Source organism: Sinocyclocheilus rhinocerous, unplaced genomic scaffold, assembly GCF_001515625.1.
Source record: "Sinocyclocheilus rhinocerous isolate Xijiao unplaced genomic scaffold, SAMN03320098_v1.1 scaffold1624, whole genome shotgun sequence".
Classification (NCBI taxonomy): domain Eukaryota; kingdom Metazoa; phylum Chordata; class Actinopteri; order Cypriniformes; family Cyprinidae; genus Sinocyclocheilus; species Sinocyclocheilus rhinocerous.
The window spans coordinates 85517-106018 of NW_015639527.1; the positions used below are offsets into that span (position 1 = coordinate 85517).

A 20502-nucleotide genomic window follows, 5' to 3' on the forward strand; every position below is an offset into this window, starting at 1 on the left:
CTTGGAATGAGCTCCAAAATAAATTCCAGACCATCTTCAAACCTTGTCATCTATCAGAGCTCGAATTCACTCATGTCTCTTGGGTTTTTCAAACTGTAGAATTCTACATATGGTAAGAAGAGACTCTTTGTGAAGCTCATGGACTGTTTTCTTTCCCACAGGAAAGTTCTGACAGGAAGAAGAACAGTTTGCTTCAGGTGGACCAGAGCTCTGTCAGAAACTCCTACAGTGTTTTCTCTTTACTGAGGTGAGACAGGCTCAATTTAAAGGGAACTTTGGATGGAAAACAGGACATTTTGGCTTTATTTTAGCAAAGCTTCTTCCAAAATTATGGTTTTAGATGAACTTAAGGGGAACAATATAATAAAAATACTACAAAAGTGTAGTGTTTTGAAGACTAATCACGATATAGAACTAGAAATAAGATCTCTTTTTATGAATAATACATCTGCTGTGTTTTGACTGTATTAGCACAGCGCTGGCTATTGCGAAAAAAAAATAGGAATTTAATTCCTGCAGGAACAGCATTTGCTCTTAACATATGTTCAGCTCCAATGAAACTCCCTCAGTTGCTTTCCAGAATATTATTATCCTCCCATATGAGACCCAGAAGCAGTTCTCATCATCAAAGTCAAGAAACGTTCCCTTCCTTGTCCGCCAGATAGCGCTATTTTTTTCCCTCCAAATTGGACCCCTGCTGCAGGGTGGCGTCTTATTCTTCAGCCAAACATGACTGATGTTTTTGCAGTCTTGGAAAACCGTAATCCTTGGATAAAAAACCTGATGGATGAAGAGCACAGGAAATCAAGGAAGAAACATTAGTCCACCTTGTCATGGTGTTGGCAGACCCTTCCAAACCCAGTAAGGTTGAATGTTGGCTTCGTGTTCTGCTGTAGATTCACTGCAGCACTAGATGGCAGCAGCTCTCTTCTAATTCAAATATGTTTTGAGAAAGGAGGCACTTTGGAGAGTGTTAAGTGTTAAGTAACTTCCCATATTCAGATTTATCTTTGTGAACACACATCTGCAGTATTACAACATCAACATTATATATTTAAAGAAACAATCTTTGATCCCACAGATGTTGTTAAGAAGCACACAAGGTGTAAACGCTCCAAAAGTGCTCCAAAGTGTCTCGTTTTCCAGACCTTCATTCATACACACCTCAACGGCCATATGCATATTTTCTAGTGAGGAATGTAGGGCAACCCCTCAGCGCTGTGCTGTACTAGGGTGATGTAGAGCTTGCTGGAGGCCGCTGCTCTCTATGTGTGATGGTGATTGTGAGTCTCTTGGTAGTCTTGATTAGGAGTCTGTGCAATATCTTGGCCTCGGCCTGAGGTGGGCCCATGTATTGGCCGAGATTCGGAAATCTCACGCATAGGTCACATATTTGTATGCACACGCCGACTGACAGAAACATGCATGGGATGCATTACTCCAGTGCATTACTAGTCTTTGTAACTAGTCTTTGTAACACTGCATTACTAGTCTTTGTAACTTTTATGGACTTGTTTCATTTTTGGGAGGATATCTGTGTTAAAAATTAATAATGGCAAAAAAAAACCAATTTGGTGCCTGGATAGGAATTGCAAAGAATTTAAAGTTTCCGATTCTTCTTCATGATTCCAGTTCCTTAACAATTCTTTTAGTATTTTTATGGATAGATAAACAAATAAATATTTGAATCTGACTACACTGACTGCGCCGTATGTTTTTGATTCACATAAAAGAATGGATTCATAAGTGGCATTCATTTGGGAGTCAGACTACACTGGCTGCGCTTTATGTTTTTGATTCACTTAACCGAACAGACTCAACAGTTATTCGTTTGGGAATCAGACTATGCTGGTTGTGCAATATGTCTTTGATTCACTAAAAACAACTGACTCATAAGTGTCATTCATTATGTAATTGGACTAAACTTGTCTGTTTTGTAATCAGTGCAGATTGTTTTTAACATTTCAATTTCAAGTTGATTTGCATGCGTTTGTGTTTTGGCGGTATTCTGTTTGCTTGTAAGACAGACAGAAAGAAATACATGTAGAAGAGACTGAGTGTAAAGTCTGTAAACTCTCCTCCTTGTCGTGTTCTGTGTTGAATGGGCGGATGGCGGCAGTTGTTATCAGCATAGAGAAAACATTTGTTTTTGATTGACAGTGCCGTGTTGTCAGCGATTAACTCAACTGGACAAACTTTAAGTAGCAAAAATACAGAAAGGAAAAGAGGAAAAACAAAAAATCTAAGTAGTTAGTCTTCTAATAAAATGAATCATTAATCAAAATAAAAATGTTTCCTCTTCATGTGCGATTTATGCTACTCTAGGGCGGGTAGCCCGTCCGTCATGCTATAACGGGCTGCTCTTGGGGAAAAAAGTGGTAATTCGGTGATCTAAATCAGTCTTACTTGTCAAAGCACTGTTGTAAGGAGTGTTTTCTTTTACGATTGTGTGTTAGTGGGCCAAAGCAGCTTTGTGTCTGTGGAAAAGGTGTTTGCTTTCTGCAGCCTCACTGGTTTCTTTGGTTCCTGGTTCCTTCCTGTACTTTCTTATACAGGAAATGTTCTCAGCTAGGCTTAAGCAAGCCAAAGGAAATTCCTGCTCGTGTATGAATTCAACTTTTTATCTCCCATCACCCCTCACAGCTGCTTCACACTGGGAATAATCAACACTTACTTTCGAAATCCTTTTTAAGTGCGAAGAACTGTTATAACTAGACTTGTATTCTTTGTAACATGACTAAATCGTGTGTACTACATCCAATTTTTTGGATGCACTCCATCAGATTCTGCCTTGAAGTGATTTTTCACTCAAAAATGAAATTGTATGCAGTTATTTTTTTTTTCTCTGTGGAACATGTTGGATGAACTGTTCCTTTAAGATGTTCCCTCAAAATTGAATTTTTTTCCCTCTTGAAGATTTGCTGTTTGATTTCCCTCACTTTAATAAATAAAGTAGCAAGTGAAGAACAGAGGTGGTGTTGTATGTTCAGTGAGTAGAGTGTGACCCTGTGGTTGCCACGGCGATAAGCCCTTCCTGCTTTTAGCGCCTTTCAACAGGTCGACGGGTCTTGCACTCCACCGCCGTAGGGCATGGTTCTGGACCGGATTATTGGGTATGACTTTAACAGCTGGGTTCACGCTAGCCCCCCAAAACCCTAAAGCAACAACCTTGATGACCAGTAACGCCTGCCATGCCTCACGGAAAAACAAACTTGGCCTTAATCTCCACATCGCCCGGCTGAAAATGGATGCTGGTGTTTTGGTCTCTCAGGGCTTTGTGGGAGGCTGTGGTAATAATAGTGTAGAGAAGGCATGAGGCAGATATTGGAGCCCCGCTTCTAAAGAAGCTTTAATAAAGGGATCAAGTGCATCAGCATCTCTCCATCACCTTCTACAAGGCGTTTACACATTGATGCTCTGTTCCCAAACCCAGTGAACCAAAGAATACTGAAAAACATGTATCTTGGTTTCCACAAAAATATTATGTAGCACAACCATTTTCAACATTAAATATAATGACAAATGTTTCTTGAACAGCAAATCAGCATATTAGAATGATTTCTGAGGGATCATGTGACACTGACTGGAGTAATGATGCTGAAAATTCAGCTTTGGCATCACAGGAATTAATTACATTTTAAAATATATTCAAAAAACTAATTTTGTTTTTTGAAGGAATGGGCTATTGGATCCAGCCAACGACAGTGTTTTTGTGACCTTTTTTTTGTGAAGGATATTTGAACACAGGTTAAAATATGCAGTGTGTTTTTGTAAGCATGACCCAGTATGTCCGATTCCTGTGCACAGGCTGTTTTCCCTTAAAGGATGTGGGATTTGTACCTTTTACAGCTGTAAAAAAGAGCAAAGGGCATCAATTTATATCCTTTTAGTTGTAAGTGCTAACAAGCGAAATGCAAGAATACACCTACAGACTTAAATTTACTCTGACAGAGCAAAGATATCCTTAATTTAAACTGTTATTGAGCAAAAATGAGCACAGATGATGTCAGGGCAAGGTGTCAAAGGATTGGTCGTCACTCGGCAAAGACCAGGCAGGAATGTCAGAGCCCAAAATATTTCCATGCGGCACAATCTTATCTGTCCCTCCAGTACTGGAGACAATGGCGAGTTCTGAGGTGTGTGGAGATGGAGGCGTGTGTTGACATTCTCCTGGACTGAGCAGCAGGTAGGGGTCCACTGTAGATAGTTGCATGTTTGTTTTCTTTTCTGTTCAGGCTCACATCCCTTCGAGTTGTTTGCGCTCAAGATTTTTCCGTGTCGTGCCGCTTGTTCATTGTACAACAAAAGTGTTTTTGTTTCTTTTTTTGTGAAGGATATTTGGACGCAGGTTAACAGATGTGGCGACCCAATATGTCTGATTCCTTTGCGAAGGCTGCATACATTATCTTTGATTTATGTACTGTGAGTGTAATTATTAGCCTACGGTGAAAACCGTATCGATCAGTGACACGTCAGGTATAATCATACCAGTGCAGTGAGTGCAATGCTTTTTTTGGGGGGGATAGAAGGTTGAGTGTAACATTGAAGCATTAGTTTAGACTGGATCTAAGTGTTTTTTAAAGTAAATTATGCGTGATATGCAAGCAGATCTGTGGCTTTGGCAGAAGTGTGTTTGACTGTGTGTGTGTGTGTGTGTGTGTGTGACCCGTATCTCCAGGATGGAAAGAGGACGTAAAGGAATGGCAAAAACAGCAGAACACTGGCCGTCACCTGATATAAGGGCATTTCTCAGCATTTATACAAAAAAAAAAAAAAGAGACGGAAAACATTTACGAGACAGACTGCATTTCATTTCCTTTCTTTGTCTTTTCCACACACACACAAAGCGATCCGAGGAATGTTCCATGGAAGCAGTTGCATAAAACCGAAAGGTGAAATGATTTCAAGGCCATTCTATGAAATGGGTGCAAAGGTGATACTGGTCAGTGGTTCAGTGGTTCTGTCAGATACGGTACATTGTACTTTCTCAATAAAAAATAGCATATTAATGAAATAAAATGGTAACATTGGTAAGAAAAATGATTATTATTATTATAAAACAGAAACAAAAATCAAGTAAAATGGTAACATTTATAAGATAAAAAAGATTTTATTTCTATTTTTTAATTTAAATGTCCATGTTTGCTAATACAGCCCAGTGTTTAAAGATCATTTTTGTCAATTGAAATAAACCTGAAATAAAATAAAATATACATGTTAGATGCAGAAATTAAAATCTTAAAGACTTAGAAATGATGCCATGCAATTGCAACTGCAACTGAAATAAATAAGTTTGTTGAAGTACTAAAATGGCTAAGACACTAATTGAAATAAAATAATTGAAAAGCTATATATGTATAGTGTGTGTGTGTGTGTGTATATATATATGTATATGTATATATAAACAACAGCACATAACACAATTGCTAAAACTTAAACTAAAATTAAAATGAAAACTGAAAATAAAAAAATAAAAGCTAATTCAAAATATTAATACTATAATAGTGTAAGTTATACATAAAAACACAAAGACAAATGTCTATATTAACATAATGAATGTTGTCACCTGATTGTATACATAAAGGAAATATTAAAGAAATTACTTTAAAAAGTCATTTTTTACACTTACTGCGTGTATAGGAGGTTCTGTAGAGCAACTCCTGAGATGAGAAGACAAAATTGGAAAAATGGCAGTAAGAAATGAAGAACAGAATATTTAATGTGTGTTTATGTTTTTCAGTGGGCTGTTCAGGATTTTCATCTTTACCAGCGGCAAACAATGTCACAATTGAGCAGCAAAATGTAACTGGGTTTGACATGCTCCAGTCTGTCCGAGCCATTTCAGGATATTTCATAATGTAGCCATCAAAACCTCTCAGAGCGCATCTTTGTTCTTCTCAACTAGCATCTGTCTTTGTTTTCACTTCCTGTTTTATTTTCAGCCTGGTTTTACAATGCTGCGCTGCTGTCTTGCAAACAAACTAGATTTATTTGGTTATCACTGAACGGTAAATACATAAACGCACCAAGAGGTAAATGTGGGATAGAAGGAAAGTAAAGAAAGAGAACCCTGTTTACAATAACGTGTCTCTGTTCTTGTTCCAGCAACTCTGGAATGAATTAATTTGTGTTTCAGGTCAGGGAGTTAATGCTTTTCTGTGTTTATTATTATTTTTTTCCATTCAGTCCTTCTTGTTCTGGTTTTAAATTGCCTCTCTTGTGTTTCTTGTGGTTGCCAGGGTGTTGCTATGCAGTTGCTATGGTGTTCTGAGTGGTAGTTAGCACATTTCTATCCATTTGCTAAAGTTTTTTTGGGAATGGTTTTCAGAGTGTTGCTTTACATTTGCTAAGATGCTCTGAGGGGTAGTTAGTGTGTTGCTAGGGCGTTGCTATGTAGTTGCGAATTTGTTCCATGGGGTGGTTGGCATGTTTCTAGGGCATTGCTGTGTTGTTGTTAAGGTATTTTTGAGTAGTGTGTTTCTAGGGTGCTAGTTAGAGGACTGCTAATAAATAACGTGCTGTGTTTGCTACACTGTAAAAAAAATTCCGTAAAAAAACGGCAGCTGTGGTTGCCGGAATTTTACCGTAAAAAATACAGTAGCAGCGTTTTAGGTTTTAAATTTACAGTTAAATACCGTAATTTCATTACCTGATATAATGTTAATATACCAACCTATTGAAGTACTGAAATCTGTTTTGTACCTAAAACAAAGAAGAAAAAACTAAGAAGAAACATAGTTATTTCAACAAAAAAACATCAAATTTGAAATGTAGCGCAGGGAATTCTGGGAATGTCAATTTACGGTTATTCACTGTAAATTATACGGTCTTTTTCACTTCCAAAAACGGTATACTACCGTAAAATTCATGTCCAATACATGTAATGTCCAATACAGTTTTTCACCGTACATAGTAGGGGAATTTACCGTTAACCATTTAACAGGTTTTTACCGTAGCATTTTTACAGTTTAAATTCACAGTCATTTTTTACAGTGTTGGGTGTTCTAGATGGTTGCCAGGGTGTTGCTATTGTGATTGCTATGGTGTTTTGGGTGGTAGCCTGTGTATTGCAGTATATAGGGTGTTTTGAGTGGTTGCTAGGTTAAAAAAAACGATAGTTTGATTGCATAGAAGAGCAATAGTCCACCTTTCCTGAATAAGTGATTAAATGTTTGATTTTCATACTTTTTTTCATACTGATTTTTGTAGTGTGCAGAAGCTTAATACTTTTGTTAAAATCACTAACACTGTTGAAATGTGTAAAAAGTATAGTAATAGTGATGATTGACTTAGTAAACACAACCTCCTAACTCCTAACTACTTGATTCGCTGGAAGAGAATGTTGTTGTGCTTGAAGTGTTTGTGTTTTTATACTAGAGTGTGTTTGATGTCTGAGGTGACTTGCCTGTTGCCGGGTAACCTCCAGTGCCCTTCTCTGATTGGCTGGGGGAGATAGGTGTTGACTGGTAGACGGGTTTGAGGGCTGATAAAAGAGTGCAGACATGCGTGAAATCCGATTGGGCGATAACTGCCGCTGACCTGGGGGAAGTGGCCTATCAGATTTCTTCATCTCAATCATGGCGACGATAAAGCTGTCAAATCAGCTTTGACTTGACTTATCGACATGCCTTATCACCCAGCATATAACAAGAGACACGGCTGATAAAAAAAATAATAATATTTTTCCTGTCACTGCGGGAACTTGTTACAGGGTAGATTTTAAAGGCCCGGTGATTTATGACCTGGTCAGCTCATGCAGAGTGCTGCTGGGAAAAGTGCGAGACGAGAAAAGGGGAGGCCCCAAATATGAGCGAGAGAGGTGTAGTTTTCCGATCTCAAGCTTCAGAAAAAGAGTTATTTAGAGGAATATGTGGATAGAAATGGTAGCTGTGCATTACATAGTTTTGGTGGGCAACCACCAGAAATGATCACCATAGTTGTGTGTAGACTACTTTTTTAGACTAGTTGTGTGTAAACTTTACTTTTCTGAAACTTTATTCAGTTTCACAAGGGTTTGTTAAAAGTAGATAACTTTTGTATGATCTTTGCTTGTTGTGTCAGGTCAGCTTTACTTCTGATGTAGATGTAGAGCATTTTAGCGTGGTTGAAGGTCTAGTTTTGGACCCGTGTGGTCACAGGAGGGCTGAAACGTAACCCAGATTAATTGCTCAGGGAGTATTAGTCTGCATTGTTTCACTGTGCTGATATTGGCACTTAACCTTTGTCAACAAACTGTTTGAATTCTCTAAAGCTAGTCATAGGAGAATCTTGATCAGAAGCTGGCCAGCTCTCAGTTCTTTCTTGGACCTCTAATTGGATTGCTGCAATTCGATGATTGTTAACGAATGACATTTGAGATAATGAAGTCATCAGCCTAAGAGCTTTGGGAAGAAAGCAGCGGTAGAAAAAAGTAAAGCCATGTCACAAAGGACTCATAGCCCCCCCGCCCCGGACGGATTCGAACAGGCCCCACAGATGGGAAGATACATTGCAAGGTTTTTGTCAGCATGTGGAAGGAAATTCTCTCCCCGTTGCGCTCAATGTGGTGTTTGTAGTTTTCCCAGGATTTCTCAAAATGCCAAAATCTGTTAAAACCAAGGAGGTTCATACTTAAGAGAAAACAATGTCTAAACCCATTACTAGTGACTATCCTGAGCTGTGAAAGGCAAAATAAAAGTCAATTTCTCACTTTTGAAAACATCTGGTAAAACATCTACTCTAATGTATTTAAATGTTATATACACTACATCTCTTATGCTCTCCAAGGTTGCATTTATTTGATCAAAAATACAGTAAATACAGTAATATAGACCACATTTTAGACATTCTGTTTTCTATTTAGATTTTAAAATGTAATTTATTCATGTGATGGCTAAGCTGAATTTTTTAGCATCATTACTCCAGTCTTAAGTCTCACATGATTCTTCAGAAATCATTCCAATATGCTGATTTGTTGCTCAAGAAACATTCCTTCTTATTATCAATGCTGAAAATAGCTGTGTTGCTTAGATTTTTTGTGGAAACCATATTTTTTTCAGGATTCTTTGATGAGAAGAAAGTAAAAAAAAAAAAAAGACATTTGAAATTTCATTTTTTTAACAATGTAAAAGTCTTTGCTGTTACTGATTTAATGCGTCCCTGCTTAATAAAAGTAATAATTTCTGACCCCAAACTTTTGAATGGTAGTGTATATGTATAAATATATTTTTTTACAAAGCTAATTTTGAGTGACTGTCAATGGAAAAACCCAGATGGTGTAGTTTTGGCACATTCCAGCAAGGGCAAAACAGGCTAGCCTTGACTCCTTTGTTGAAACCTGCAATCATCTACATGAATGTACTTTAAAGGGGTCCTATTATGCTCTTTTACAAAGTCTTGATTATGTTTTGGGGGTGTACTAGAACATGCTCTCATGCTTGGTGGTTCGAAAAACGCATTATTTTTCACATAATTTACATTATTAAAATACCTCACAACAGCTGTAGCTTGTGTCTAGTTTGTTTTTAACCCCAGCCATGTGCACTTATGATTCTCCTTGAGGGACTCCAGTGCGAATGTGCTAATCCTACTGTTCAAAAACAAAGAGAAAGAACCATTAATGGAGGTTGAGCGAGTGAGGAGAGTGTGAAACAAAGTAAATTGTACACCATCGCTGAAAGGTTGTGTGGTCAGTCTCCCAGCCACCGTTCATGAAAATCTCTTGAGTGGGAATACGCTAGCAAGAACAGCAAATGGCAGCTTGATCTCCAAATATAGATATTACAACCATTTGTTCAGCCAATCAGAGAACAAGAGTTATGTTAATGTTAAAGCAGTGTACAAAATGAATGAAAGAAGTTTAGGCTTTTATGTATGTGCATTTTACTGTGCAATGATCATATGTCTATGGATTCTTTTAGTTTCAAACAGGCCTGGAGATTTTTTTTCTTTCATTCTCTTTCCCATGAGGCTTAGTGGTGCTGAAAGCTCATATGAGCGCAATCAAGCCCTGATTGATAGCTCCTGTAGTTCACAGATTGTTGTCTTATGCTGCTGTTATTTTTCTGAGAAAACCAGAATGTGCAAACAAGCTTAAAAAAACATTCTTCTTTACAGTAACACAGTTGTTCATGGACGTATGTAGTGTGGCATTTTGTGCCCCTAGTGTCACAAAAATGGAATTGCATTCTGTTTGGTGACTTATTTTCGAACAGGTTTCCAAAACATGTCTACTGTCTGCAATTGGTTGGACAAACAGATAAACTAAATGTATATGTCTTTATTTCTGGGACTGTATTAAAATCCATTGAAGCACTAATTCCTAAATTTGCTTTGACAGAATATTTATACCCTCTTGTCTTGGAATGGCCTTCAGGTGAATCAAAAAATTTCACCATACCACTGTGATTAAACAATGGGTATTGAAACCATTTGGTGTGGTTGTAAAACCAGATGAGTTAGAAAATGAGGCACCAAATGAGAACCATGGTGCAAACAAAAACAGGCACAATGAGGCGGCCCATCTGCGGTGTTATTAATCTCTTAACAATCCTGTTATTTATAAAAGTTTATCTTAACAAGCCCATTGCCTTTGGGGAAATAAACAAACAATACAAAAACAACGCCTGACCTTCCTTTGGTCCAGCGGTCCTGTCATGAGGTTTCAGTTTATGTGTTCTCTAATTATTGCAAATATAAATCTGAAATCGGTCACCATGTGAGATCATCTCCCCTTCATATGCGGCAATTCTGTTTCCATTACATCTGAGTGTGGTTTACATAAGTCCGCTGTTGTCCTTCATTTGATTGACCTAATTCCATTTATTTGAGTCAAGATCCAATCACTGATTGTGTTTTACAAATGCTCAAAACTTTTCAAATTCAAAGAAATAATTCCCCCAGAAATGAAAATGTTGTCATCATTTACTCACTATTTTGTATCATGTTCTAAATGATTTTTTTGAAGAACAATAATGCTTCTCATACAATCAAAGTATCTTAATGTGTGTATATATACATATTATATATACACACACACACACAAACACAGAATCATTCTCATATAAATATATAAAATTATAAATAATAGAAGCTACACATTGTCACATTAACAACTAGACTAAATGTTTTAGACTAAAATCAGTGTCATTTCCGATTAGTTAGTCTTTTTTCACTGCTTCATCAAAAAGAATCATAAGAGTCGCTTGTTTGTACTTTGAACTATACAGGTCACATTATATGCTGCTTGTTGAGAGCAACAATGAGAAGAACACGATAAAAGATTCAGTCTGCCTTTTTTGTCTTTGTAGTAGGCTCACAGCTCTAATAAAACATCATCTTTTTTTCCGTGGTGGAGGAGACTGCATTCATGTCATGAAATCATTCAGTTCCAGTACTTGGAACCATTTCTTCCTCAGATTCTCAACCCTAACAGTGATGCATGCTGTGTGTGTTTCCTCCACAGACTGCACACGGCCCAGAGAGCCATTAAGCAGACTCAGGTGACTGTTCAGAAGATCGGGAAGGAAATTGAAGAGAAACTGAGGACAACAGCGTCCTGCACAGAAAAGGTGAGACCCAACAAATCAAACTAGTGGGGTTTCTTGGGTTGTCTAGGTCTGCTTGCGTGCTCTTATTCATTCAGGATTATTTTTATATTCTGTATGCTTTCAATGTTCTCTAACTTCATAAATCCTATCTGGCCTGTTGGGTTTTCTTTTCCTTTGTACCTGTACAAAGCACTGATGGTAAGACTCTGTAAAGCACCTCTGCAAGTATAAAAGGCTAAATTTACAGTTGCTGTATGCTTGACAGAATTTTATAGCAGATTGCCAAACTCAATTTAAAATTCAATACTTCACTCTGTAGTGGGGATATTGTCTTTCCAGGCTCACAGAATTACTCTTTCGTGAGGGATGGCAGTATAAACCCGCTATCTAGCAGTGTAACAGACAAGCATTTCACTTTAGTCAATGTCCAATTGGAAAACATTACAAAATAAAAGTACATACTATTAGTACTGGCGCTTGTATTATTAAAAAAAAAATCATTATATAGATTCTCTTTGCAAAGAAATTTGAATTGGTAAAAAACATTCCCAGTACAGGGAATGTTTTTACAGATTCAAAGCTTGCAACCAATATTTCAAGCTGTTGCAGTGTTGTTTTTGCAAGTGAGAATGAGAGTTTAGTATGCTGGTGCTAGTACCATCAGTTTGAGACAGGAAGTCAGGGTACCCAGTCACTCAACACAAACAGCAGCAGTATGGTAAATGGCCTTAGCGTTGTGTATCTTGTGTTACACAGATCCTCATAAATACGTCATTAGGTCCTCAGGTGGTTCTTGTATCCCGTGTTTTGATGGATTTAGAGATCCTGAATCCCACAGCTTTATGCCTCCTCTACATATCACCGTGCCCTTGTCACCAAAAAATCCTATGTTTGTGTTTCCACACTCACTGTATTCTGCAGAACCATGAAAAGTAAAAGGAAAACATATTTTGGATTTTTCAAGGCAGTTAGCAGCTGCAAAAACGCAGTCGTTTGGGGAGGTTTTCAAGTCGTGTTTGTAGTTCATGAACATTTAAAAAGTCCGTCATCTTCCAGTAGGCTGCAAATGGCCAGACATCTTCCACTCAGAATGAGCATAATCACACACACATTATATATTTTTCTTCTTTTCTCGAATTCTTCAGAACTCTGATCCAAAGCTTAGTGCTCTGCCTCACTGGCTACTTAGGCAGCGACCAGTTTTCAAGCATTATTTGTTTTGTAGATGACACTTGGTTTAACGTTTTGTAATCTAATGCAAAATATTAAACAAATTTTTTTTTCATTTTTCAAATGAATTTTTGTTATTGTATTTTTAACTTTTTGTCATTATTCATGAGGCATCAGACTGCAAACAGGAAATAAGGGATGAGGAAGGATTGCGATTTATATTCAGATGTTCGGGGCTGTTTAAGATTTTTTTATTTAATTCAGCAATTATGCACATGTAAAGATATTGATAATGTTACAAACGGTTTCTTTAAAAAAAAAAAAGCGGTTTCTTTCTGTTTTTGACATTTATAAGTCTAAGAAATGTTTCTTGAGCAGCAAATCAGCATATTAGAATGATTTCTGAAGGATCATGTGACACTGAAGACCGGAGAAATTACTGCTGAAAATTCAGCTTTGCATCACAGGAATAAATTACATTTTAACATATTAAAATATAAATTGTAGTAATTTTTCACCATATTGCTGTTTTTAGTGTATTTATGATTTAAATAAATGCAGCCTTGGGTGACTTCTTTCAAAAACATTAAAAATCTTACTGACCCCTAACATTTGAACAGCAGTGGTAGCTTGTTTACAATAGTCTTCATGACAAGACCATCATATTTCTCATTTAGAAATGGATTGAACCAGCCTTAATATATGAAACCAGCCCTTTAATATATGAAAACTTGGGCACTGATAATGCCTAGGTTTTTATTGTTGTGGTTGTACTTTTTGTGATCTTTTTATTGTAGCAGATTTTGTCACGATGTCTTATAAAATTTGTCTGTTTGTGAGGTTGATGCTGTATAAATTGCCCTGTGAAGGGATTAATAAAGATATTACTACTTAGGTGTTTAGTTTGTCTCCCGTCCTGGGCTGGTTGGTTAGACTAATCTGTTTAGATGGTTTTAGTTGGGTCTTTCAGCTGGGAAACCAACTATCCAACTAGATAAACACCATCTTGTCCAAGTGAGGAGACCAGCTAGTCAACTTAAATTAACCTAAAATATGTTTTTTAGGATAGAAATGTGTTGAATTGTACCACATCCTAGAAAGACACCAGAAATCGCTTGAATGAGTGAGAATGAAAGACTCCTTGACTCACATTTGCCCTCTCACATACTTGTGAGCCATAAAGACACCAGTACTCGAGATGCCCTTACCACACACACACTCCAGCTGGCTTTGATGTTTAAGTGCTTAGTGTTTGTATGGCAGCGGCCTCTCCACCTGTTGAAATGCTGTTTTCTCAGAGGGTGAGATGTCCACAGAACCTTCTGTTGATCTCCGCTGTCTCAGTATCCTGGAGGTCTGTCATTTTCTTTGGAGTTTTGCCGTTCTGTTTTCAAACCTTGTTTACCATATGGGCCTTTTTGGTTCCAGTTTTTTTTTTCTTTTTGGTTGGCCAAAGCAAAGAATGACTCGCCTCACTTTTTTCCTCTCACTGTTGCTCGAATCCAAATGAGCCAGAAATGATCGTGACGTGAAATGAAGTTGCCAAAGTGTTGTGGAGAAAGCGTATCTTATGAGCAAACGTGCAAAAGCAAACACAATACGACATGTAATAATTACAAGTTAATTTGTGTTACAATATCCAATACGATATCCATCCAAAGACTCTAAAAGCCTTCTGAAGCTTACATATGTTGGGAATATTATCACACGTCTTTCTTCGGTGGTTCGTCAAGTCTCTGTGAATGACTGTGAAGTCTCTTCCTTTCCAAAAACGAATTGGCAAGTTTCTGGAGTTCTCCGAATGTCAAATTTCAGGATACGTTTACACTAATAGCTGACACTCTCCCTCAATCACATGAGCGCTACCTGGACCGTACGAAAGGTCAGTGAAGGTCTGAAATTCCTGCAAAGTGTATCAGTTACTGCGCTTAATGAGCAAAAATCTGTTTTGAGTTTTCCTTCAGGCTTGAGGTTATGCGAAGCTGATTACAGATCAGAGCGTTCACTGCTGAAACAGCTGTGTTGTCACTTCTCCCTGGCCTCAGGTCAGTTTTGAGCCTATTAGGGCACTTCAGGCAATCAGTCAGCCCATGCACGCTCACTACATTGTACCGGTTATTGCTACACTAATTTAATTATTCTGTACTTTCTCATTACTGCCGATTCGAGCAGACTGTGATTTTAGTGTGTGAGAGGATGTAAGTTTCATGCCTTAAAGGTTTGTGGCTTTTAGTCCATGTGTGCTTGCTTTGAAGATAATCTATATGCTAGTGTACAACTAATCTTTGGATTTTTGTATTTAGTTGGACAATTTTTTGTTTTTTTAGAAGAGCAATTTATTTATTTATTTGTTTGCTAAATTTTTTTACTTTTATTTTTTCACCTGACATTTGTTTTTGTTTTTATATTTATGATATTTAAAGGGGTCATATGATGTTGCTAAAAAGAACATTATTTTGTGTATTTGGATGTAATGCAATGTGTTTATGCGGTTTAAGATTCAAAAAACACATTTTCCACATACTATACATTATTGTTTCTCCTGTATGCCCCACCTTTCTGAAATGCGTTGATTTTTACAAAGCTCAACGGTCTGAAAAGCGAGGTGTGCTCTGATTGGCCAGCTATCCAGTGCGTTGTGATTTGGCCGAATACCTCAAGCGTGTGACGGTAATGTTACGCCCCTTACCATACTGTGATGCCGTGTCCCGGCCGGAGCGACGAGACAAAAACATTAAAACCCATTATAAACGAGGCATTTGTTACATCCAGCATGAACGCATCATATGACCCCTTTAACCATTATATGATATTTAATTGGGCATGTTAATTTCTGCCTGTTTTTTTTTTACATGAAGATTACCTTTACTGTCATGTAATATCACTTAAAATTAATCTTTAAAAATGTAATAATTGAATAACTATTAAATGTAATCTTAAAATAAAATTTCAAAATGAAAAACTTTCATGCTTTTAATAATAATGTTGTGATACCTAAATTTATATTTTTTCACATTTTTACATTTTAATCTTTTAAAGTAGCATAAAATGTAAATATCAACTATATCGTGAAAATTATTTTTACCTCATCAGAATCAATCTGTGTATTAATCCCTACTTTTTTTTCTGTAAAAATCTTGTAGCGTGCATGTGTTCATTTTTGAAATATTTAACTATGTGTGAAAAGTCATATGCTTGTCGTGCCAGTGGCGTTGATTGTAAAACATGCAAGATCTAGGTCTTTTCCCGCTGTATAAGGGCTCAAGCTATCTGAAGATAAAGGTGCTATCTTCTCTATCGCAATCTCTTTGATTGACACTTCCTTAGCTGCCAATTGCCAAAATACAAGATCCAGTACATCCTGGAGATTTCATTGCTTTCATTGCCACTCCATTTCCCCAACACCCTGTGGTGTGCGGCATCATGCTTTATCGAAAGAGACATCAAATTGATGTTCTTGCTGTAAGTTTCTGTAATTGCATATTTGAGTGGATCGAGGATCAAACTTTTTTTTTAGATGCTCCTCCCTCCTGCTCTGAATTAAACTCTGCAGTTCTAGTTATGATAGGAATCACCACCACCAATCACAGAGTTTAAAGACATAGTGAATTTTCCCTGCGTGTTATCTCTCTCGCTCTCTCTTTCTTCTCCTATCTGCTCTCGATCCCACTTTCACCCTCGTCAGATCACTGGTCCTCATTAGTGCACTTGGCTCACTAACTGTCCCGAAAGCCGCAGGGCTGTAGATGTAGATCAGATAGATCTGCTGTGGATCTGCTGGGTGCTGGAGAAGCTGAGGGAAGATCTGGCACTGATGTCTGCTGTAATCTGCTTAAAAAAATCATCCCTTGCATTTTTTATTACATTAATGTGGCATGTGCTTTCTTTCTAAAGTGTTTTACAGGGTAGTGCAAAAATATATCTTATATTTATTTAATATATATTAAACAGTACAATATATACAATATATATTGTCCTATATGACATACACACATGTGTATATATATATATATATATATATATTTGGAGTCAGAAAGATTTTTAAAAAATGTTTTTGAAAGAAGTCTCTTATGGTCACCAAGGCCAAACACACACACACACACACACACACACACACACACACACAGAGTTTTCTAGATTAACATGTTTTAAAATGCAATTTATGCCTGTGATGCCAAAGCTGAATTTTCAGCAGCAATTACTCCAGTCTTCATGTGTCTCATGATCCATCAGAAATCATTACAAAGCTTTTTTGATGAATAGAAGTTCAAAAGAAAGGGCATTTTTTTTAAAATAGTAATCTTTTGTAACATTATAAATGTCTTTACTGTCACTTTTGATCAATTTAATTCATCCTTGCTGAATAAAAGCTTACATTTCTTAAAAAAAAATAACTTGTTGACTCAAAACTTTTGAATGGTAGTGAATTTAAAAATGAACAAAAAGTGTGTTAATTTATGATAGAATAAGCAATTCTATTGCATACTTCATCTCTACATATGCTGAATGCCTAAATATTTAGATGTAAATGAAATTCTGCTGAATTTACCTTCAAAACGCAGCATTAACATGTCTGATCTGATCTGTAATTAATCAACCCAATGCAGTAGGTATGGGAATGGAATAGGTAAGAATGGAAAAGAGGAAGGTTTTCCACATAAATGATCCACCTTAATGCTGTTTCTTTCCTCAGAAGAAAGAGAGGGAGTGTATGCAGCTACGTATCGGGATTCTGAGGTGCGAGTTGGAGAGACAGAGGAAGGCGCTGGCGAGAGAACTGGACATGATGCAGAAAGAGAGAGCGCAGCTTGTAAAGAAAGGTAACCAAATTCACCAAACCATCTAACTGATGAGAGATCTGTCCCACTTTGGTAAAAAAAAAACAAACATATGTATTCAAAAGTATTTTCTTCTTCTTTCTTCCTCTGTACTGTTATACACCAGTGGTTCATATCCCCACACATGTGCAATCGGGCAACGTTCTCTTCCAAAACTGTGTGTCAGACTGAATGTGTTGTGAAACTCTTCATCTTATTTTTCACTGATGTAACTTCACGTGTGTTCCAGTATTTTGGAGGACCGTATAGAGTATCATCTGCTAAAATGTATTTCCAGATCTGAAACGCTGGCTGTCCACATTCTCATGTAAATGTATTTCCATGTCTTGAATTGAGCAAGGCAGTTGTTTTACATCTAACCAGCCTTCAAGTAGAGTCCAGCATCAAATATTTTTCCTGTTCTCACTTAAACTGAAAAAGTTGCAGGAAGCAACAAAATTGCAGCCGTTTCAGAACATATTTTATGTTTAGTGATGTTCAATCATTTATGATATCATTCAACTTGATATCTGTATCTACCAACCAAAAAAAAAAAAAAAACTTCTCGATGTATTTGCCACATTGATCTCAAGAAGGTGTAATTGTTCAAATAAGATGTATAAAAACTAGTGGTGTCAAAATTAGCGCATTAACACAGGCGATACATTTTTTCACTTTAACGCTTTCAATTTTTTTATTGCAATTAACGCAGGGGCGGGGCTAGGGTTCGCCACCCCACTCACAACTGCTGCTTCTGTCACTTTTTCTCTTGACAAGAAGTGCATTTATTCAGTCGCAGAACGACTGAGAACGGGAGACGTTTCAGATGCGCACTCCACTTCACTTCAGCGCGAGTCAAGCGAGCGCGGAAACGGTACTGTGCTCACAGAGCGGGCTCTTCAAATGCATGCACAAAGGCGCCGGCGCGCGCCGTAGCCTGTATCCTTTCATATCAAAGCGCGAAATAAACTACGTGCATGCAATGCCGTGGTCAGTAAAGTCATGAAGTTACCAAAAAGGCGATTAAAGCTGCCTTAAAACTGCATGCATGTAATATATTTTATATGAGTCACATTTAAGAACATGTCTCTAAAATGGTTTCAAAACTGTCCTGGAGCAGCCCAGCACTGTCTCATTCATCTAACACACTCGATACACTCGTCAGCTCATTAATAGAGACTTTAAGACCTGAAGTGGGTCAAATAAGGGAAAAAGAGTTGAGAGAAAATATGATGCGTGTCAAGATCCGCGTCACATTCAGCAGCGGCAGCTCTTAAAGAAATAGCAGCCAAAACAACCTAATAACCAGCTGCTGTGATGTCTATTAATTCAAGGACAAAAAAAGGAGGAAAAAAGAATTTTTATAGCTTTAAGGATTCATCTATATTTAATTTAGAATTTAGTGTTTGATAACTTCAATTTAAATTTCTGTATATTTTTGCTGAAGGGCACAGGTAAATATGACATTTATTATAATGGGTTTATGTGAAGATTGTTTTAAGTTCACTTAAATTAGAAGTTATTTTTAAAGTCTGGTAGGTACCGCTGCGGAGTAGCCCAGTACCTGCGTGATTCGCCATAGACATAAACAGAGAGAAGTAGCGACAATGTTCTTCCGCAAGACACATGCAGTTCTGTTTATTAACCGCTAGAGCGCCAAAAGTTAGGGACTGCAGCTTAAATTTTTTTTAATCGATTGACAGCACTAATAAAAACACAAACGGCATTGTAAGCATTTGTTTAGCTGGTGAGTGATTAGCAATAAAGATCATTTGCCATGTTTTACACACCAAACGTTTGCCAAAATGATTTTATGATCTTGTAATAACGTCATTCAGGAATCTAGACTCCATGATTTGCATAAATGGGATTGTTTACCATTAATCGCTGTGTTCACAGTGTTCCAATGACATCATTGGGGTCTTCATGTTGGGAATCCGACTTCCCATTGCACTTCTTTAAGAAGGAATTTGGATATTCCCTTTTCGGAGAACTTTGTATTCTCTTTCAGAGATTTTAATTTGTGTGGTACTGCCCAATCAAATGACGTACACATTGCCTGTCGTGACTGATTTGAGCAAATTTTTTGATTAACAGTTTATACATGCCTAGTTAAACCATGTTGTTAGTCATATTTCGTCAGTTTCTCCAATGATAAATCCTCTTGTAGCAAAATGGCACTTCTGTAGTTTTGGCCCGTCCAGACCACCACACGTGTTTGTTGTGATTTAGTGGTCTCATTATTCTCTTATGTTACTCTACACTGCTCCCATCAAAGATTCAAACTGTGCAGGCGGACACTGAACATTCAGAGTTTATCCAAAACGTAAGTTCCTTCCCGCCCCATTCGTCACAGCGTCCTGCCATTCATGTTTGATTTCTGAATCCTGCTTTTTATTTGCCAAATGTTATGCATGGATGGGAGGTGCAAAGAGGTGAGTTTGATTGATGTGGTGGTTGGTGTTTGACTAGAGGGTTGGGCTGCATACTGAGGGTTCATAAAGAATACATATACGCACGCTTGCACAACTATAATGATTGAGTGGCCTGGTACTTGCCATCCTATAATGCATTGTATTCATGATCTCCTAGTGTGTAGGAACAAACAACAGATTTGGGGTTCAGGGAAAGGTCTGTTCTAGATGGATGAAGTCTACCTCTGCCGAGAGGAGCCTGTCCTGACTGGAGCTGAAGGGAGCGGCCCATTCACATTCACACACAGGAAAAGACTTTTTAAGAGCTGAAGAAAAAAATTATTTGAACTGGTAGTAAGAAGAAAGGATGATGGCACACCGCTTGACCCCCGCTTCATTTATTCTTTGATTTATTGATCTTTCTTTCTTTCTTTCTTTCTTTACCAAATTTGTAAGAAAGTCAATGGATAATTTAAAATGCAAAATTCCTGCACTCTTCCCCGGTTTATTTTTGTATTATTTATTGTATTTTTTTTAGTTTTTTTTTTTTTTTTATTATTTCTATTTAGCTTG

General features: G+C 37.3%; 1 protein-coding gene across 1 annotated transcript in view; it reads left to right on the top strand.

The window, feature by feature from the left end:
- The window catches only part of LOC107751378 (UV radiation resistance-associated gene protein-like), a 108772-nt gene that overhangs the window by 10565 nt on the left and 77705 nt on the right, over nucleotides 1–20502 (top strand). The window contains exons 5-7 of the mRNA XM_016567097.1: nucleotides 136–247; nucleotides 11444–11549; nucleotides 17392–17518. Of these exons, the coding sequence (XP_016422583.1) occupies nucleotides 136–247; nucleotides 11444–11549; nucleotides 17392–17518 (345 nt within the window). The remainder of the gene's footprint in view (nucleotides 1–135; nucleotides 248–11443; nucleotides 11550–17391; nucleotides 17519–20502) is intronic.